The 18,936-nt window shown below is 44.0% G+C and overlaps 1 protein-coding gene across 4 annotated transcripts in view; it reads right to left on the bottom strand.

Annotated features, from left to right (window-relative positions):
- Positions 1-18,450, bottom strand: part of itga7 (integrin subunit alpha 7) — a 73,403-nt gene extending 54,953 nt beyond the window's left edge. For 2 of the 4 annotated variants that reach the window (XM_062971020.1, XM_008114400.3), the window contains exon 1: positions 18,035-18,450. In XM_062971020.1, the coding sequence (XP_062827090.1) occupies positions 18,035-18,204 (170 nt within the window). In that variant the 5' untranslated portion in view covers positions 18,205-18,450. The remainder of the gene's footprint in view (positions 1-18,034) is intronic. The other 2 variants (XM_016994978.2, XM_008114399.3) reach the window with 1 other exon arrangement.
- Positions 18,451-18,936: the final 486 nt, after the last annotated feature.

Here is an 18,936-nt window from a genome sequence, read left to right as displayed (position 1 = left end):
TGGAGTTTTTCTTATGGCCAGTGCAATTTCTTTTTGGTATGACTTTACAGAAGCTAACTTTAAATCAGGAAAGTAAAGTTCTGCAAGGTCATAGCAAAGAGAGCAGTAGAAAGACACCCCAAAAGTGTTAATTAGCATGCATGCGGAAGTGTAATGGAAAGTGTAGATACTGACCTAAGTGTTAGGAGTAAAGATAATCATATCTAGAGTGAAATGTTAGTGAAAATTGTAGCCAGCAAGTATTCCTCCTCCATTTCCTCCTGGCTCCCACACCTCACCCTGCAACACTGCAGTCCCTGTTCCTATGATCGGGCTCACCAAGAATTCCCATTTTGACTACTATAGATCTGGCTCAGGGAGGACGTTAATTTAGCTACAGGAAGGAGCCAGAGTGGCGAAGAAGAGTGGAGGGGGAGAGGAGGTTCAGGGAAAGAGAGAGATGGTAAAAATAAACAGGAATTTACTCAAAATAACTCAGCCTTCAGCATGTCCTAAAAAGGAGGGGGCCTAGAAATATTCATACCACTGTGTATATGTGTGTATGCTTTCTGCCCATGGGGTATCATCAGTGTTCCACAATTCAAGGGACATGGAGACTGAACCACCCACAAACACTTTTCAAGAATTGTCGAAGGCTTTCATGGTCGGGATCACAGGGTTGTTGTATGTCTTTTGGGCTGTGTGGCCATGTATTTGACTGGAAGTGCCCGCTCCCAAATTTCTAACATACCCTCCTCCCAACCTTTCTCGGGATTATGAAGAAATGTGAGGGGGACTCTATGGATGTACCTACATGGTGCAGTTAATGCGGTTTGACACCACTTTAACTGCTATGGCTCAGTGCTATGGGATTATGAGAGTTGTATTTTTACAACCTACGAATCCCAGGATTCCACATCTTTGAACCATGGCAGTTAAAGTGAGGTCAAACTACATTCTACAGTGTAGGTAAAGGTAAAATTTTTCCCCTGACATTAAGTCTAGTCATGTCCAACCTTGGGGGTTGGTGCTCATCTCCATTTCTAAGCTGAATAGCCGGCGTTGTCTGTAGACGCCTCTAAGGTCACGTGGCTGGCATGACCGCATGAAGCACTGTTACCTTCCTGCTGAACAGTACCTATTGATCTACTCACATTTGCATGTTTTCTAATTGCTAGGTTGCCAGAAGCTGGGGCTAAAAGCAGGAGCACACCCCGCTCACCGGATTCAAACGTCCGACCTTTCGGTCAGCAAGTTTAGCAGCTCAGCGGTTTAACTCGCTGCACCACTGGGAGCTCCATAAGATGTAGATACACCTTATGGCCACCAGCACTACTGCTAAAAGAAGCCCCTTTGGCTGTTCCATCAAGGCCCCTTTCTTTCCATTTGCCCAATACATTTATGAATAGTGCCACCAGGAAGCAGGAGATTGACGATTTGTAGAGTTTGTGATTATTACATTTTTACAAGCGTCTGGGAATGTTACTTTATTCAGCCTACAACTCTAAATGTCTTAGTGCAAACTAGCCAACCTGCCTGTCTGAATGCATCTCCTCTTAAGATGACCAAACTGGTCTAACTTACCTGTCCATACTCATCTCCTCTTATGAGCCTACTAGAACCTTCAGATTGTCTGGAGAAGCCCTGCTCTCGGTCCCTTTGCTTCGCAAACATGATTGGTGGGACAAGAGACAAGGCCTTCTCAGTGGTGGCTCCTCGGCCGTGGAACTCCCTCCCCAGCGACATCAGGCAGGCGCTATCCCTTCTGGGTTTTAGACAAAAGCAGAAGACCTGGCCCTGCGCACAATCGTTTAAAGAATACGTTTCTACAGCTTCAACATGATGTGGATTAAGGATTATGAGCAAGGTTTTTGGATGAATGGAACTATGCACTTTATATGCTTTTAAATTTTGTATACTGTTTTATGTGTATTATTGCTTAATGTTAATAGTTTTTAACTGTTTTATGTTTTACTGTTATTGTTGGTTTTTATCGGCATTGAATTTTTGCCAGATTTGTAAGCCACCTTGATACCTTTGGGTGAGAAAGGCGGGATAGAAATGAAGTAAATAAATAAACCTAGCCCATATCCTACAACATGGTGAGTGCCTCATGTATGTCTTGGGCCCCCTGCCTTATTCTACTGCAATTCTAAAGGACTGGTTGTTGTGGTGGTGGTGGTAGTAGTGGTGATGACAACAACAAAAAGGACGATGACATCACCACCTGCCTGTCCCTAAATGCCAATGACTGAGCGAGTGAGACAGAACATTGAGCCCCTGCTGCCCAACGGAGACAATAAGTACAAGCAAAGGACAATCAAAAATAACTATAGCAATGCGAAGAATGTCTAGTGCCCTGTTACTCCGGCCAGATTAGGTCAGGCATCTGCTTCTCAGCCAGCATGTAAGAACAAATTTGGAGGGTGTTTTTAAAGACATTTCAATTTACCTCTTTGGAACAATAATTGCTTTAACCTTGGCTCCATCTGATCAATGAGGCAGTATGGTTAAATCACATCATGAAGGGATATTCACAGTGATCTTCCAAACTGTGCTTCAAGGGGAGTGTAAAAATACACTGAACCAATAGAATTTACACATGTTAACTTCACCTCCAGAGTTTGATTCAATGGGATTGCTCTTTTTGGGCTAGCAACTGGATTCCGGACTATATAGGAAAGGAGAGATAAAAGGTTAAGTACACCTTCTCCGAAATGCTTGGAACCAGAAGTGTTTCGAATTCCAGATTCTTTTCAGATTTTGCAATATTTGCATAAACTTAACACAATATATTTTAAATGAAATATCTAAACACAAAAATCATTTATGTTTCATGTATTCTTTATACACATCACCTAAGATAATTTTATACACAATATTTTAATATAATTTTTTGTTCCTGAAACAAAGTTTGTGTAAATTGAACCATCAAAAAGCAAAAAGCGTCACTATCTCAGCCACCCATGGGGATAAGTTTTGGAACATTTTGAATTTCACCAAAGGAATACTTGACCTGTACACAAATAAATAAATGCAGTTTTGCTTTGCATGTGCTAAGGTTATATCTTTAGCATGGAGCCCTGGTCTAAGCATTCAAAGTGAGTTTCAGGCCTAGAATCCAGCTGAAATCAAGCCCTGGTCAGAGGCCTAAATATCACTTTATCAAGCGTGCAACAGAGGAATCCTAATGACATAGCTTTCTTCTGATAAATTAATTATCAGATGAAATCCGGAAAGATCCTGCCTACTTGGGTAATCATCTGGCTGCAGGGGCCTGGAGAATCAGATAAGAAAAAGAGACTGATCACATGAGAAAACATCCATCCACTCCTCTAAGCAGCTGAACTCAAGCAGAGCATGCCAGAGCCCCGTACAAGAGGTGATGGAGGGAAACCTCTCCAAAGCCTCCAGGGTCGCCATGCCCTTTGCTGTGAAGGGAAAAGAGAGCTTATTTATTCACACTAAGCTGCTGTCTTGCCGTCTGTCCCTTCAGTGGAAAGTCTCAGCAAATCCCCTCAGGGAAGAGGAATGCAGAGAATGTTTGGTGGGGGGTTTACAGTAGAGAAAAATAATGCAACTGATGCTCTCTCATATACACAGAGATAAAGATACATATACACACAAACACTATGCCACTCAGGAAAACACAAGGCAAGCATCTTGGCTCCAGTTAAGCTCCTTGCTAATAGTGATGTACTGTACAATCCCTGTATTTGCAGGACCTATATCCATGCCATTTATCTACTAACAATAAAATTCGTCCTCTCTAGACATTTTTTACTTCCTCCAGTATGACTCTATGGTATTCCTGGGTCAAATATCTTTTATTTCAATAGGGGCAGAGACGGTCCAACATTAAGGCCAATTAAGCCGTTGCTTGTGGCGCAGACCATGCGGGGATGCTGTCAAGGCGGTGGTGGTGCCTTTAGAAAGCCTAGCCATCCATCCGCACGGCCACCCTCCTGCTCTCCCTCGCTGTCGCCCGCCGCCCGCCCATCGATGGTCCTGTGCGTGTGCACAGGCCTTTCAATCGACTGCGGGGTCGACTGGACGGTCTGCGCATGTGCATAGGACCATCGACCATTGTCCTCAGCCTCCTTCCCCGGAGCCCGCCCCCACCCCCTCCCATTGGCTGAGCCCATGATGCCCCGACCACCGGAGGCCCTCCATTGGCTGCGTACCACTCTCCGGCCTTGATTGACGGGCAGCAAGGAGGGGCTGGTGTGGGCAGAGTGAGAGAGAGAGGGAGAGAAAGATGGAGGCCTCGGAGAGAAGGAGAAGGAGAAGCCCTGAGGGAGGGAGGAAGATTGGGGACATGCCTTCCTTGTTTGTGGGTCTCTCTGCCTTCTCGCGTGGGGTTGTGAGGAGGAGGAGGTGCGCCCTGTGTTGGGAGGCGAGGGCCAAGCCCGTCCTTGGCTGGGTGCAGGGCCCTCTGGGGAAGGGAGAACTAAAACTCCCAGGTCAACGGCGCCAGTATTTATCAACATTTGGGGGGCAGCAAAATTCAGGAGAGGCGCCAAAATTCCAGTCACCTACTCCCAAAAATTACCTCGGGATGGCTCTGAATAGTGGTCACTGTTATCCATGGTTTCAGGTATTCACACGAAGTTCAGGAATATATTTCCCGTGGACTGTACATGTATAGCAGGTATCAAAGCCAATTCTTGCAGGGAGAAGAAGCACCCACTTTCTAGGCTCCACCCTATGGAGCCTATAAATGAAACAGCCACAGTCTGGATCGAATTTTGAAAGTTTCTTTCTCAGACTACAATTCCAGAATCCCCATGCTGACCATTTAGACAAGGAATCCTTGGAGTTGTAACCCAACAAGGAGCTTTTTAAAACTTTATTGCAACCTCTAGCTTCAGCTCCAAAAGACAAGATGTAAATAACAGAATGGTGCCCCCCTTTCATGAGCCAGACAGAAAGTTGGGCTCAAGGAACAAGATGTTCCTTTGGTACCTCTCTGCAACACATCTCTAAAGCTACTCCCTAATAGTGTGAAAAAGCTTGCAGAGTCCGTCACACTTTGATCAGCAGGAATTTGTCTTAGACTGGGACTGAATGGAAGAGATTCACAGCTGTGGGCACAAGCTGGAGGCAAGACAAAACTCCTACTGCCAGAGGCAAAGGCAGTTGTGCCAGGAAGCCGGTGAATACCATGCTCCTGGAATCTCTCAGTGGGCGCTTGCCTAACCCCAGCAGCTATCAAACAAAGGGCTTACACATGGAGCTGGGGATACCAAGGTGCCCTTGCAGCACATTCCTCCTGCGGCTTCCAGCTCAGGCTCTGACTCACATTGAGCTCGACTGTGGGCACTGGAAATGCCTGGTGCCTCTTCTGATTCAGTCACCGGCCAGCAGGTGTTATTTTGGCCTACTACCCGCTTCCCAAAAAAGAGAGCTGTCCACATCCCATCCGCTCTCTCACTAGTCTGCCAGTTTGAATTTTGAAAAGTTACTTTTCTAGAGTACAGCTTTCAAGATTCTTCAGCCAGCATGGTTCTTCAAGGGTGCCGAGTAGCCAAATGCTCCTTCGCAGCAGAAGTGAATAGGGCAGCCAGGAGCTGCAGGGTTACAGCACCAACTGGAGCGAGACAGGTGAGAGGCTGTATTCTCTCCCTTCCCAACTACAACAATCTGATCCAGTTAGATCAGGGGTCCCCAAACTAAGGCCCGGGGGCCACATGTGGCCCATCGAAGGCATTTATCCGCCCCCCACGGCACAAAGGCAGAAGGGGGTTGGGCTAAAAGACCCAAGGGTTCTCTTCTTCTCTTCCAACTATTATTTTTATTTTATTGTATGACACAGCAAACAAGATAGATATGCTGGATTTCGTATCACAAAATCACAAGTTGAACACTTCCCAAGTGTCTAGGACTGTGTGATGTATTTTCAGATGATGCGCACAGATCCAAGCAGGGTGGCCTTTTGCAGTTGACAGATCATAATTTTGTCAATGTCTATTGTTTCCAAATGCCGGTTGAGATCTTTTGGCACAGCACCCAGTGTGCCCATCACCACCGGGACCACCTACACTGGTTTCTGCCAGAGTCTTTGAAGTTCAACCTTGAGGTCCTGATAGCGGCTGAGTTTTTCCTGTTGTTTTTCGTCAATGCAACTGTCACCTGGGATGGCAACATCAACGATCCAAACCTTTTTCTTTTCCACAACTGTGATGTCTGGTGTGTTGTGTTCCAGAACTTTGTCAGTCTGGATTCGGAAGTCCCACAGTATCTTTGCGTGCTCATCTTCCAATACTTTTGCAGGTTTGTGATCCCACCAGTTCTTTGCTGCTGGGAGATGGTACTTGTGGCATAAGTTCCAGTGAATCATTTGGGCCACGTAGTTGTGCCTCTGTTTGTAGTCTGTCTGTGTGATTTTCTTACAGCAGCTGAGGATATGATCAATGGTTTCATCGGCTTCCTTGCACAGTCTGCATTTTGGGTCATCTGCTGATTTTTCGATCTTGGCCTTAATTGCATTTGTTCTGATGGCTTGCTCCTGGGCTGTAAAGATCAGGCCTTCTGTCTCCTTCTTCAGTGTCCCATTCGTGAGCCATAGCCAGGTCTTCTCCTTATCAGCTTTTTTTTTCAGTTTTGTCAAGGAAAATTATTATTATTATTTTATTATTATTAACATTGAGGCTGGGAGGCCATCTGTCAGGGGTGCTTTGCTTGTGCTTTTGGTGCCCAAAGGCAGAAGGGGATTGGACTCAATGGCCCAAAGGGTCTCTTCCAACCCTCTTTTTATTATTATTATTATTATTATTATTATTATTATTATTGCTTGGTGGCCAACTATAGTCCGGCCCTCCAACGGTCCGAAGGATCGTGAAGTGGCCCCCAGTTTAAAAAGTTTGGGGACCCCTGAGTTAGATGCATCAGTAAGAGTGATAACTGGGTTGCAGAGCTCAGTGGGAATTAAGACTGGGAAAGAACCCTCTTTGAAAGAGAGGAGAGCCTCTATGAGTCAATGTACATAGATAACCCTGAGTTAGAGGGATCAAGGGTCTGGCTCAGAGTCAGAAACCATTACAGACACTTTGAAATTGTTATTGTTAATAGGGAAGCTTTGATTGTGGATGTCCTGCATCACATCTATTTTTGCTCTATGAGCAATAGTGTACATGGAGCCACAGATGGGATGGAAGGAGAGTATGTAAATAGAGCACTGCAATAGGAGACACAAATGATCCATGGCATATCAATATCTCTCTGTTTGAGTTTAATTTATACTTCATGCAAATGGGATATAGTTGGGGAGGGAAATAACAAAAGAAGACTCATGAGTCCTTTTTATATAGCAAAGAGACATTGGTAAGAAAAACAAGGTTCCAGAAGTAGAAGACATCCCATAGGTCAGGAGGGTTAGAAAAGACGTATCCAGTTTTGTATGTTTGGATCTTTACAACTGCCTTGCCTGTTACCAACATAGTCAGAACAGATATTTGACTGAGACGATCTGATGAGCACCAAATGCTCCTGAGGAGCCATTTTCACAGTTGTACTGGGACAGAAACAAGAGAAGACCTGTCTTGATTAACTTTGATTGACATATGACTTTTTGAATGATCACTTCCAAAATCTCCCAACCAGCCTAACCATGTTGGCTTTGGGAGGGGGGGGGGATGTCTGGAAGTTATAGCATCTCTGAAAATATTTTTTCAAGACCCTCATTGTGTTATAGCATTTGTTACATCAGGCTTTAGCCTGGAATAAATACTCCAAAATGAATCTGAATTATGTAGATGACAACTTCTGCAAAGAAATATTAGTCATTCTTTATCTCTTCTGTCTAGGATTTCAAATGTGATTTATACTGACCTATTTACTCTTATCTGTTTTTATTAGTTGTATATGGGCACATTTAATTTGTTTTTACTAATTATAGGACTGTAGGAGGATGTGTGACAACACCTGGATTTCACATTCCCAAAACAAATAATAATCAATATTAATAAAATGTAAGTAAAAGTAGAGGTTTCCCCTGACATTAAGTCCAGTCATGACTGACTCTGGGGGTTGGTGCTCATCTCCATTTCTAAGCTGAAGAGCCGGCATTGTCCACAGACACCTCTAAGGTCATGTGGCCGGCATGACTGCATGGAGCGCCGTTACCTTCCCACCGGAGTGGTACCTATTGATCTACTCACATTGGCATGTTTTCAAACTGCTAGGTTGGCAGAAGCTGGAGCTTTCAGTGGGTGTTCACTCCGCTCCCCGGATTTGAACCTGCGACCTTTTGGTCTGCAAGTTTAGTAGCTCAGCGCTTTAACACACTGCACCACTGCAGTCCTTAATGATTTAAAATGTTATGTATACAGTGCCATATGTCTCATTTCCCCCTTCCTACCACTTAGCCAAACGAAACCTGCCATACAAATTATACAATAAAACCATATTAAGGCTGTCAGATCACCTTTAAAAGTATGCATATGGATTTTGTTTGTTTATTCATCTTGTGCCCATAGGTCTTATTATGAGCTAGGCCGATTTCCCATTTCCATCTGGACTATTGATTTTAGCTGCCTTTCAATAATTGAGGAGTGAAAGGTGGGGGAAGGCAGTTCTCTAAGAAGAAGCAGTGGCAATGTAAAGCAGGAAGGCACATCCCCGGTTACTATATGTGGGGTACATTTCACCCCTTGGGAGGCTTCATGGTGAAGGCCAGAGTGGAACATATGTGCCTCTGTGTCCAGGTGGGGAAGGGAGGACGGGAGGGAGGAGGGAAGCTGTGGATTTCAGTGTCATTGCTCAAATGTCCCATTAGTTATTCTACGTGCAGCCAGTGGCTCGGGAAGCTGTGCTATAAATATTCATCACTACATCCATTAATTCTGTGCATCCCTTTTCAGTATTACAACTCCTTTAGCAGAGAAGGCTAAGTGGGAAATAAAACTCATATTGTGTGTGCATGTGCCTTCAAGTCGCCTGTCAATTCCTGTCAATAATTTCATGGAGTTTTCATAGGTAAGCAATACTGTACTCATAAGGTGGTTTTGTCAATATCTTACTCTAAAACGTAGTCTAAACCATCTGGTATATCTTTACAGTCTTCTGTTCAAGGAGCAATGAGAGCTGGTTCTGCTTAGCTTCCAAGATCAGATGAAATCTAGTGCCTTTGAGGCAGGGTCCCCAAACTGAGCTCCACAGGCCAGATGTGGCCCTCCAAAGTCATTTACCTAGCTGGAGCCCCCGATGGCATAGTGGGTTAAAGCCTTGTGACTTGAAGGTTGGGTTGCTGGCCTGAAGGCTGCCAGGTTCGAATCCAACTCAGGGAGAGAGTGGATGAGCTCCCTCTATCAGCTCCAGCTCCATGCAGGGACATGAGAGAAGCCTCCCACAAGGATGGTAAAAACATCAAAACATCCGGGTGTCCCCTGGGCAACGTCTTTGCAGACGGCCAATTATCTCACACCAGAAGCGACTTGCAGTTTCTCAAGTCGCTCCTGACGCGAAAAAAAAAAATTACCTAGCTCCTGCCCGAAACTTTAGATTTAAGGTCATCCAAAACTTAAAACAACTTGAAGGCACACCACCACAACAACAACAATCTTGACGGTCTTTCAGCTAAAAGCAGGTCATACTTCCCATTGAAATACTGGGATGTTGGTTGAAATTGTTCTTCATTTAAAATATTGTATAGTTCTTTCATGGAGTTTTTGCACTACAAATAAAATATGTGCAGTGTACATAAGAATTTATTCATTTTTTTTTCACACGATAGTTCAGCTCTCCAACAATCTGGGGGACCATGAACCGGACCTTGGCTTTGGAAGTTTGAGACCCCTGCCTTATAGTATTTTGGCCTTAAAATCATCTTCCATATGTTCACTTGCACAATATTGTTTTCTGCGTGGGAAAAATCCTGGAGATAAAGTTATCTTGCCCTAAGGATCTTCCCCATGCAGAAAACATTACGATGCAAGAACACACAGAAGCAGGACATAATGTGACCTTTGAACATGCATTATTTTCTTTGAAACTGCAGTTAGCTTTCCAATGCAGGCAATAACAAATAAAACACCCATGCATTTTTAGACACTTTCCCTATACTTCAGCTGACAAGAGGCAGTCAAAGTCATTGGAGGTGGACTGCATATACAGTAGAGTCTCGCTTATCCAACGTAAACGGGCTGGCAGAACGTTGGATAAGCGAATATGTTGGATAATAAGAAGGGATTAAGGAAAAGCCTATTAAACATTAAATTAGGTTATGATTTTATAAATTAAGCACCAAAACATCATGTTATACAACAAATTTGACAGAAAAAGTAATTCAATACACAGTAATGCTATGTAGTAATTACTGTATTTACAAAGTTAGCACCAAAATATCACGATGTATTGAAAACATTGACTACAAAAATGCATTGGATAATCCAGAATGTTGGATAAGCGAGTGTTGGATAAGTGAAACTCTACTGTATGTAGACCAATGGTATATTTTAAAAGTTTCACCTATTAATAAAGTAGATTCTGTCAAACATTTTAAAGGAAAGAATGATGCGAAGAACAGTTCTCGACATTGACACTGCTCTCAAGCGAGTGCCGTTTGTTCAAAGAAAAGGATAGGACTCTGCCACACCTAGGCTTGATCGATCCATGAAAAATTTGATTCTAAACTCGTTTCAAAACTAGAGGGGGCAGTTTTTCGTTTTTGTTGCTATTTACGAATTTGGCCCCCAAAAATTTTCGAAATTAACGAAAATTCGTTATTTTCTAAATTAATTCGTTAATGGCGGACGCGCATGCGCAATTCCCAAAAACAGCACAGAGGGAGAGGACTTTACAGGACTCTCCCACCCTCATTTTTTGAGTGATCTTCTTCCAACTTTGTACAGTGGTAGAACACATTTAAAACTGATAGCTCACCAAAATTTGGAACGTTTCCCTTATCCTCTGATTTTTGGAGAATTTTCATAGCTTTTATAATAAACCATTTTTTAATAATTGCAGAAATCTGTTCCTGGTTTGAAAGTCTTATTTCCTGTTAAATTGGGTTGTCTTTACTGTGAAAGTCATTGTTCTACTTCAGAAACTTTGTTTTTGTGGCTGAAACTTTGTTAAATTGGTGTGTGTGTGATATATACTGTGTATATATATAATATATAGTCCCTGCATAATGTGTGTGTGTGTATAGGTAAAGGTAAAGGTATCCCTTGACGTTAAGTTCAGTCATGTCTGACTCTGGGGGTTGGTGCTCATCTCCATTTCTAAGCCCAAGAGCCAGTGTTGTCCATAGACACCTCCAAGGTCATGTGGCCGGCATGACTACATGGAGTGCCATTACCTTCCCAGAAACACCCAGAAAATGGGAATTCCAGACAGGAAACAATCAGGGCCAGCTAATACCTCCCAACAAAGGATTCCCCCAGGTAGGAAGCAGCCAGGCTTTGAAGCTGCAAGGCTATTCAATGCTAATCAAGGTGACCAATTGCAACATTCACACTTGCCTCCCACAGACAAGAGTTCTTTCTCCCACCCTGGACCTTCCACAGATATATAAACCCCACTTGCCTAGCTTCGCACAGACGTCAAAACCTCTGAGTATCAGGCCTGGCAGGCAGGGAAGGGCGAGCGAGCGAAGGGAGGACAGCCGCCGGAGGAGGACGAAGCAGAGGGGAAGGGGTCTCGATCCGCTGCCTCCGCCCGCCTGGATGCGCCTTGCGAGGAGGAGGCGGAGGAAGCGGAGGAGGGGGCGGCAGAGGGAGAAGCAGAGGCAGGCAGTGAGGGAGGCATGAGCAGCGCCGCCCGCGCCCCTCGCCCGCCTTCGCCTTCCGCCTCCTAAGCGACCCTCCCTCCCTCCCTCCCAGCCCCATCCTCCCCGCAAGGCTTCCGAGGAGGAGGAGGAGAGGCTCCGGTGGGCTCTTCGGGGGAGACCTTGGGGAAGGTCGCGGGAAGGGAAGGGGAAAAGCGCCCCATTTTCAAGAGCCACTTCGGGAGGGAAAGAGGGCAACCAAGGGGGGACCTCCCTCTCCCCCTCCTTCCCTCCTGGAAGAAGAAAGGAAAGACACGTGGACGCGCCTCCTTTCCGACGTGCGGGCCTCGCCTTCCTGGGCGCTGACAAGCGAGAGCCTCCCTCCCGAAGACAGAAACCTGGCCCAGTCCTTCCTCGGTAGGCTATTGGGAGATCACCCTTGGGAGGTAATAATAATAAATTATTATCAGCTGCTGAGGCGAGGCGGCGGCGGCCATTTCCCCCCTCCGTCTTCCTCCTCCTCCTCGGCCTCCTTCCCCCTCGCCCCCTCCCATTGGCTGAGCCCGTGACGCCCCTTTTGCTGAGGGGCAAAAGGGAAGGGCCTGAATGGTGGGAGTTTGGGTGCTTTGCAAAAGCTTTTTTTTCCTAACGAAAAAAACGACGACATAACGAAAAACGGCCTCTCGCGATTCGAAACCGCGATATCCAGACGTGTGACAACCAATGCTTCAAAATTGCTTCAAAACAAACGAAAATAACGAATTAATAACGGTTAACGGGGAAAACGAATTATTTGAGCAAGCCTAGCCACACCTACTTCAGAGTCTGCTTCCCAAACTCAAGCAGTGTCTTTAGACACTTCAAGGTGAATGGTTTTATTAGCAACAGTGGAAATAATTTATGGCAGGGAGATGGTGCAGAGGGAAATTCCCATTCATTTTGAGTATAGTCAGTGGAGCAGGCACAACACAGGAAATAGAGCCAGCGATGACAGCATTGCAACAGGAATTACTAATTCAAGTTAACTACATTAACTTCTATTTCTTATCCACACCAGGGACACCATCTAAAATTATCTCCAGCATTGCTAGTACTATATAAAAACAATCCAGATTCCCTATAATTCTATTTCCCATTGACTAAGGAAGCCGTGTATTTTGCACAAGGATGAAAGGAGCACTGAATGACTACTAAATGTTTTTAATGGAGGGGAGATTACCCCCCATGTTTATTCCTTTTTTGTTTCAATACAGCCTGAAACCCTCATATTATAAGATAGAGTCTAACTTGAATGTTTGCTGCCCCTTCCTCCTCCATTCCATCTTGAAACCACCTTGAAACCACCTTCCATGTTCGCTTTTTGTAACTTCTTGACTGACAAAGAAATCCGGAGACCTCAAAGCAAGTGTGAACCTGAAGTTGGCCTAACAAAGGCAGCCCAACAAATTACCCTACTGTGGATTTTTAAATACTTTTTAGCTCCTCATCCCTTTCAGGAATTCACTGCTAAAGCATTTCACACAGATAGCCATTCAAAAATGTGTTTAGAAATCTCCTAACAATAAGAGAAGCCAGAGTAGTGTGTTGATTTGAGCTTTGGGCTATGACTCTGAGGAACAGAGTTCAAATTTCCACTTGGCCACTGAGTGACTGGGTCACATACTCTCAGCCTCAAATGAAGGCAAAGGCAAACCCCTTTGAACAAACCTTGCCAAGAAAACCCTGCAATAGGTTCATTTTAGGGTTGCCATAAGTCAGAAACAACTTGAAGCCACATGACAACAATGAGAGGCCATTAGCTTTTGAGGTAGTCTATTTCATGGTTGAATAGCAATTACCATAAAGAAGTTCCTCCTTATGAATTATTGGGAGGGAATTCTGATGGGAAAGAATTTTTGGAGGGTGTCCATTAGCTCCTGGCCTTTGATGCACTGATGTGCAGAGAATAGGCTGCAAATTGGATTGGTTCAACAAAAACTGTGGTGTTTAAGCCATGAGAAAAATAAATATTTCCAAGTTATGTGAGAGAGAAATGAGCCCACACTTTAATATGGATTTTGCATATAATGCCTTTCCTTGTCCGAGCACACTTGCTCCACAATTGTGAAAGTCTTACTACTAAGTTTGTGCAGCAGGATTCAGTTCTGGCTCCCAGAACACTGCATAAAGCAGAGGTAGGGGACTGTGTGACTCTTCTGATATTAAATCTTGTTGAAATTCACTATCCTTGCTGCACTGACAAAATGCTTGAGAGCCTCAGAAGCTTTCTGGTAAACATGGAGTGAGCGATAAGATGATCTTCTTGTTTGTAGGCACTGTATGGGATCTGATTCTGGACAGCTCTGGTTATAAATCAAGATTAGGAAGACGACCTGATGCAGTTAGAATATGGAATTGCTACACCACAAGTGCTAGATTCCCAAGCAACTAAATTTGCATGAATTCCTCCTACATATTGTTGTGGTTACCCTTTACCTGCTTCTCAGCACTCTTAGAAGAGAAACAATATCCTTACAAAAGACTGCTACTTAGGAAAGAACAACATAGTATAGAACAGTGGTTCTCAACCTTCGTAATGCCATGGCCCCTTAATACAGTTCCTCATGCTGTGCTGACCCCCAACCATAAAATTATTTTATGCTACTTCGTAACTGTCATTTTGCTACTGCTATGAATCGTGATGTAAATATCTGATATGCAGGATGTATTTTCATTCACTGGACAAAATTTGGCACACATACTCGATACGATTTGAATACTGGTAGGATTGAGTGGGATTTATGTTGTTATTTTGGAGTTGGAGTCGCTGGGATTTATAGTTAACCTACAATCAAAGAGCATTCTGAACTCCAACAACAATGGAATTGAACCAAACTTGGCTTACAGAACTCCCATGACCAACAAAAAATACTGGAAGGGTTTGGTGAGCAATGATCTAGAGTTTCGGAGTTATAGTTCAGCTACATCCAGAGAACACTATGAACCCAAATAACGATGGATCTGGACCAAATTTGGCACAAATACCTATGTATTTTCTGATGGGCTTTGGGGACCCCTCTGACACCCCCTCACGACCCCAGGTTGAAAAATGCTGGTATAGAAAAACCCTGTCCACAGTACAGATTGTGGGAAGGCACTAATACAACAAGGGTGCCCAATGTCTAATTGTATCAAGTCTGCACTGGACACCCACAAATCTTCAATGGAAGGCAATAACTGTGCACCAAATTTTCCATTTGAGAAAACAGCCTTCTGTCTTCCAGTAACCATTACACGGTCCTCACTGTGGTAAGAAAGCAAATGGTTTAAGTTCTGTTGCTGAAGCTAAGGTGATCTTATAGGGCATGTTACCCGAGAACTCTATAAGTTGCACTGAGCTGCACTTAAATCAAGATAATTTTTAAACATATAAATCATTTCAAGCACTTTATTATGCAACCTTATGGCTTTCTGGTCTACTAAATGTATCATCGCAATACAGACTTCAGCTGCAAAACTTTCACAGCCAATATCTGGATGGCTTTCTGATTCCTCTACATTCGCAATTATTCCCAAAGTATAGATGGACTTTTGAAAATAAAATACTTGAGCTCAAGCTTCAACAGCTTCAACACTAGGCCACACTGCTAAAGAATAACAATAGAGCTCCTTTCTCTGCAGCCCAAGGGCCATATCTTGGCCAAAAATGATGTACTAATAGCCGCTGAGTGGGAAGGTACAGAGGAAGCCTGCATTAAGACAGTGTTACTCAAAACTGTTGAAGCAGCAAGCTGAGACCTTGACCTGTCATCTTGGGGCCATCCATCCTTTGTCATGTACAATTCATATTTCAGAGATAGTCTGTGATTCAGTCCTGAAGAAAATTGTTTTATGCTTGTTTTACGTGCTTGTTGTATGTGTTCTTGTTTTAAATGTGTTGATACTGTATTTTATGATGTACCAGGCTTTGTTCCCATGTAAGCCGCCCGAGTCCCTCCAGGGAGATGGGGCGGGATACAAAAATAAAGTTATTATTATATTAGTATTATTATGCTATACAATCAACTACAAATATATGTAAATTTCAAGATAACAGGCCAGGCTGTGGCAGAGGCTGGTGAGCAGCCTGCTGCTATAAATCACTCTGACCATGAGGTCATGAGTTCGAGGCCAGCCAGTGCGGGGTGAGCACCCGTCAATTAAAAAATAAAAAATAGCTCCTGCTCGTTGATGACCTAGCAACCCGAAAGATAGTTGCATCTATCAAGTAGGAAATAAGGTACCACTTATAAATTGGGGAGGCAAATTTAATTAATTTACGACGTTGGAAAGAGGAAGTGCCGCCACAGTGGATGATGAAGCAGCTGCTCCCCCCTGTGGCCAGAATTGAACATCTCCTCAGGAGAAGGTTAAATTGCCTCTGCGTCTGTCTCTGTCTCGGTTCTATGTGTATATTGGCATTGAATGTTTGCCCTATATGTATATAATGTGATCTGCCCTGAGTCCCCTTCGGGGTGAGAAGGGCGGAATATAAATACTGTAAATAAATAAATAAATAAATAAATAACAGTACCAAAAGGACTAGCATTGATTAAGAGTATGTTTCAAAATGGGTTTTTAAAACTACAACTCTCTAATGCACTCACACACTCAAGCAGAGTGGCTACAGTTATTGGCACTAGGACTTGCTTCCTCTGTGGAGTTTCCTCTTCTTAAAGCTGTTGGTATATGACTTCCTCTCCAAGCTATTATAATCCTGACAGCCATGAAAGCTGGGAAAATTCCTGAAGTCCAAATAAAGTAACTTTTCCCAGCTCTCACTAGAGACAACAGGAGCCCTTTTCAGAGGAACGGGAAGAGAAGAGGCAGGCTGGTAGTCAGAGGGTCAAACAAGGAGGCTCAGCAGGAAGTCTGTTGAAAAGAAGGGGCTTAAGAGCGCAAGCAAAGCAATTGGGGGACTTATGCTATGACAAAAGTCAAAACAATTCAAAGAGTCACTACAATTCCTGTTCTCCACATTTACTGTTCCACCCAATTAAGGGCAGATAATCACTCTCCAGCCTTTAGGGACTACAAGCCTCTTAGTGATGATACCAGTCAAGCCTTCCTAATGCATTTTGCATAGCTACCAGGAAGAGAGATGACCAACATGGTTTCTCTCTCTTAATTTTGTACTACATGGCCAGCTTCTCCTTTGCTCACTCTGTGTACCTATAGCCAAGCAGAGCAAGGGGAAAATGCAACCAAATCCAAAAGCTTGAGTACCACACAGCGATTTTTGCATTTAACTCTTGGAAATATCAAGCTCACAATAATTAAGAAGGGAGTCTATATTTATTAACTGAGGAAATAAGATGAGAATCTATTTCTGGGTTTCAGTCCCGGAAAAGGGAGTCCTCAGATTCAACACTGATTTGGCTGCTCAGTCAAAGGAATGAGTCTGCATGTATCTTTGGAAATTGTTCAGAATTAGATCTTTCCTGCCTGTTCCAGGATACAGAAAAGGGGAGGATAGATGGCAGAAAATAGCACTCATTTATGGAAGAAGAACATATTTCAAAATCTACCAGATGGATTATTAGTGAAATTAGAAGGAGTGTGTGAAAAGACTGTGGGGAAAAGGTAAGCAGCCTATTTGGACAATAGCTAGCAACACAGTAATGCAAACTCTGGCACATAAGCTGCAGGTCAAAGGCACCCTCTCTGCAGAAGCATTATAAATATTTAGGGTTGGGCAGGATTGGGAATGTAAGGAGGGCCTGTGAGTGTCCACCTTCCCGCCCTGAAAATAATGTACTAAAAGCATCAGAAGAATGGAATTTCAAGAAACAATCAACACCCACCAGAGGGTTAGAGGAAAGAAATTATTATTATTACCATCATCAGCACCTTTGGCTAAAGCCAAAGGGCTGGGCAGGGAAGGAAAGAACACCTTGTAAATAACTTGGCGGCAGCGGCAGCAACAGCAACAGTGAATGCTGCTGCCAACAAAATCTCACAGAATATCCATTTCATATATTGCAGTCCCAAAGGAGCAGACACAAATGGTATACGTTTTAATGTCAATGACCAGGGATTTAGGCATTTAAAGTGCTGGTTTTCCTCCCACTCTCTCACTCTCTTCCCCATACACAGAAAGAGAGGGGGAGAGTCCAGGCTTAAAACTGACTTGCTAAATTAAGAAGCTCTCCCGGCAAGATTTGTGGCCCTTGTCATTCAGCCTGAAAGCAGGAGAGCGACTTTTCAGCCTCATCAGTCTTGTGCATGAGGATCATTCACTTTACAGATCCTGCGGCTTACACACCACCTTTCAGACCTATGCAGAGAGAAATAGAAATACGTTCTTGCCATGCAAAGCATGGGACTCACCAACTGACAGGCTGAGGTCTGAGCTGCTGGTGCAAAGCCACTGAGAAGCCAAAGAAGCTGCCGTTGTCTCCATACTTGAGGATGGTTTCGGTGATGTCTAGGTTGAAGGCTGAGCTCCCCAGGAAATGGAGACTGAAGCACAAAAGAGAAAAGTGGAGAGCTCCAGGCATGCTGAGGAGCTGGTAGTAGGCACAATACTTGGAGCTGACACTGCAACTCTTCCCAGCCTTTCTCTTCTGGGAGGCTTTGGAGGAGACAGACTGCTGCCTGGTTGGCTCACACGCCCTCGGCTCTCTCTGTCTCGCTCCCTGGGCTGACTGACCGTGACTGCCCAGCCGGACTGATGCTGTACAATCCTCAGGCAACCTTGCCTCACATGGCTTTCCCTCTCCCTCTCCTCTTCCATTCTGTAGTGTGCAGGTAGGAGGAGCACAGCTTTCAAACAGCTAACACGCCCCTTCCTACAAATTCACCACTGGACATCATGAAGAGGGAAACCAGAAAAGAAAAGCAGGTGCAGAAAAACCCAAAGGCCACAAATCCAGAGACTATAAATAAAACTTTAGTCACAAAATGCAGACAGGATAAAAGGAAGGAAGGAAGGAAAAAAGGGAGATAGACAGAGAAGAAAGGAAGGAAGGAAGGAAGGAAGGAAGGAAGGAAGGAAGGAAGGAAGGAAGGAAGGAAGAGACAGAGGCCTCATTCACACAGCTGAATAAAATCCCACATTTTCTTCTTTGAGTTGGGACATATGGCAGTGTGGACTTAGATAACCCAGTTCAAAGCAGATATTGTGGGATTTTCTGCTTTGATATTCTGGGTTATGCGGAAGGAAGGGTCCAGAGAAGAAAGGAAGAAAAAAGAGAGGGAGGGAGAGAAGGAAGAAGAGAGAAAAGAATGAA

The sequence above is a fragment of the Anolis carolinensis genome, chromosome 2, assembly GCF_035594765.1.
Source record: "Anolis carolinensis isolate JA03-04 chromosome 2, rAnoCar3.1.pri, whole genome shotgun sequence".
Classification (NCBI taxonomy): Eukaryota; Metazoa; Chordata; class Lepidosauria; order Squamata; family Dactyloidae; genus Anolis; species Anolis carolinensis.
Note: the sequence above shows the minus strand (reverse complement) of the source record. Positions and strands in the feature narration are given on the sequence as shown.